The sequence below is a fragment of the Camelina sativa genome, unplaced genomic scaffold (genome assembly GCF_000633955.1).
Source record: "Camelina sativa cultivar DH55 unplaced genomic scaffold, Cs unpScaffold01719, whole genome shotgun sequence".
In the NCBI taxonomy this organism is placed as follows: Eukaryota; Viridiplantae; Streptophyta; class Magnoliopsida; order Brassicales; family Brassicaceae; genus Camelina; species Camelina sativa.
In genome coordinates this window covers 2,678-3,513 of record NW_010922836.1, presented here as the reverse complement: position 1 = coordinate 3,513, position 836 = coordinate 2,678, and the positions used below count along the sequence as shown (strand labels likewise).

General features: G+C 37.6%; 1 protein-coding gene across 1 annotated transcript in view; it reads right to left on the bottom strand.

Moving 5' to 3' along the window:
* Positions 1 to 108: 108 nt before the first annotated feature.
* Positions 109 to 836, bottom strand: part of LOC104774163 (probable E3 ubiquitin-protein ligase ARI8) — a gene marked incomplete at both ends in the record, with an annotated part of 3,339 nt that continues 2,611 nt past the window's right edge. The window contains 3 exons of the mRNA XM_010498828.1: positions 109 to 281; positions 437 to 527; positions 626 to 731. Of these exons, the coding sequence (XP_010497130.1) occupies positions 109 to 281; positions 437 to 527; positions 626 to 731 (370 nt within the window). The remainder of the gene's footprint in view (positions 282 to 436; positions 528 to 625; positions 732 to 836) is intronic.

The window sequence follows — 836 nt, the reverse complement described above, 5'->3', positions numbered from 1 at the left end:
ACAAAGAACACTAAAATTATGCACTGCTTTTCAGTTGAAGGTTAAGAAAAGAGAAATAAGAATCATGCAAATGTCTAACGTATGATCAAACTGAAATCGCTAACTAACCTTTCTATTGTCTTCAACATATGATCTGACAAAATAAGATGTGTACTTCTGCCTATCTTTATCAGGAGCAAGCAAATTGATCATATCCTGACCAACAGCAGCTCTGCAAGAAGGATCTGGACATCGTAACGTAAGACACCCAGGACCATCATTAATCGCGGTGGTGATATAACCTAAAGATAGAGGAAAGGTCAGATAGATAACCCAACAGTAATGAACCATCATTAATTGATAATCGACGAAATAAGAAGAGTAGACTGCAAGTTAAATCTAAACATTAAAGTTGGAAATGGGTATCAACTATTATCAAGAAAACAGTAAAACAAACCTTCCCAGCATGACTCGCAGAAGGGATGACCACAAGCAGCAGCATGAAATTTGTCAGAAAGGAAAGTCTCGAAACAAATCCCACAATCAAGCTGCCAAAAGGAGAAAGAAACACGTATAAACGAAAGGCACAGGTGAATTCTGACAGATAAAATATTTACAATGTTAATGACGACAACGGGAAGCATACTTCTCCATCAGTTGGGAAATCAACAACAGGTTTCTCCAACAAGCCAACAGCATCTCGAACCTTCTCCTCATCAGCAAACCATTCATCATGAACTCTGCTCACACACCTAAACATTTTCAAAAATTGAGCTCGTCTAAGCACTTATATTCACACACACACACACACACACACAAAAAAAAAAAAAAAAAAGGCTAAAAATTTGGGAACCCCA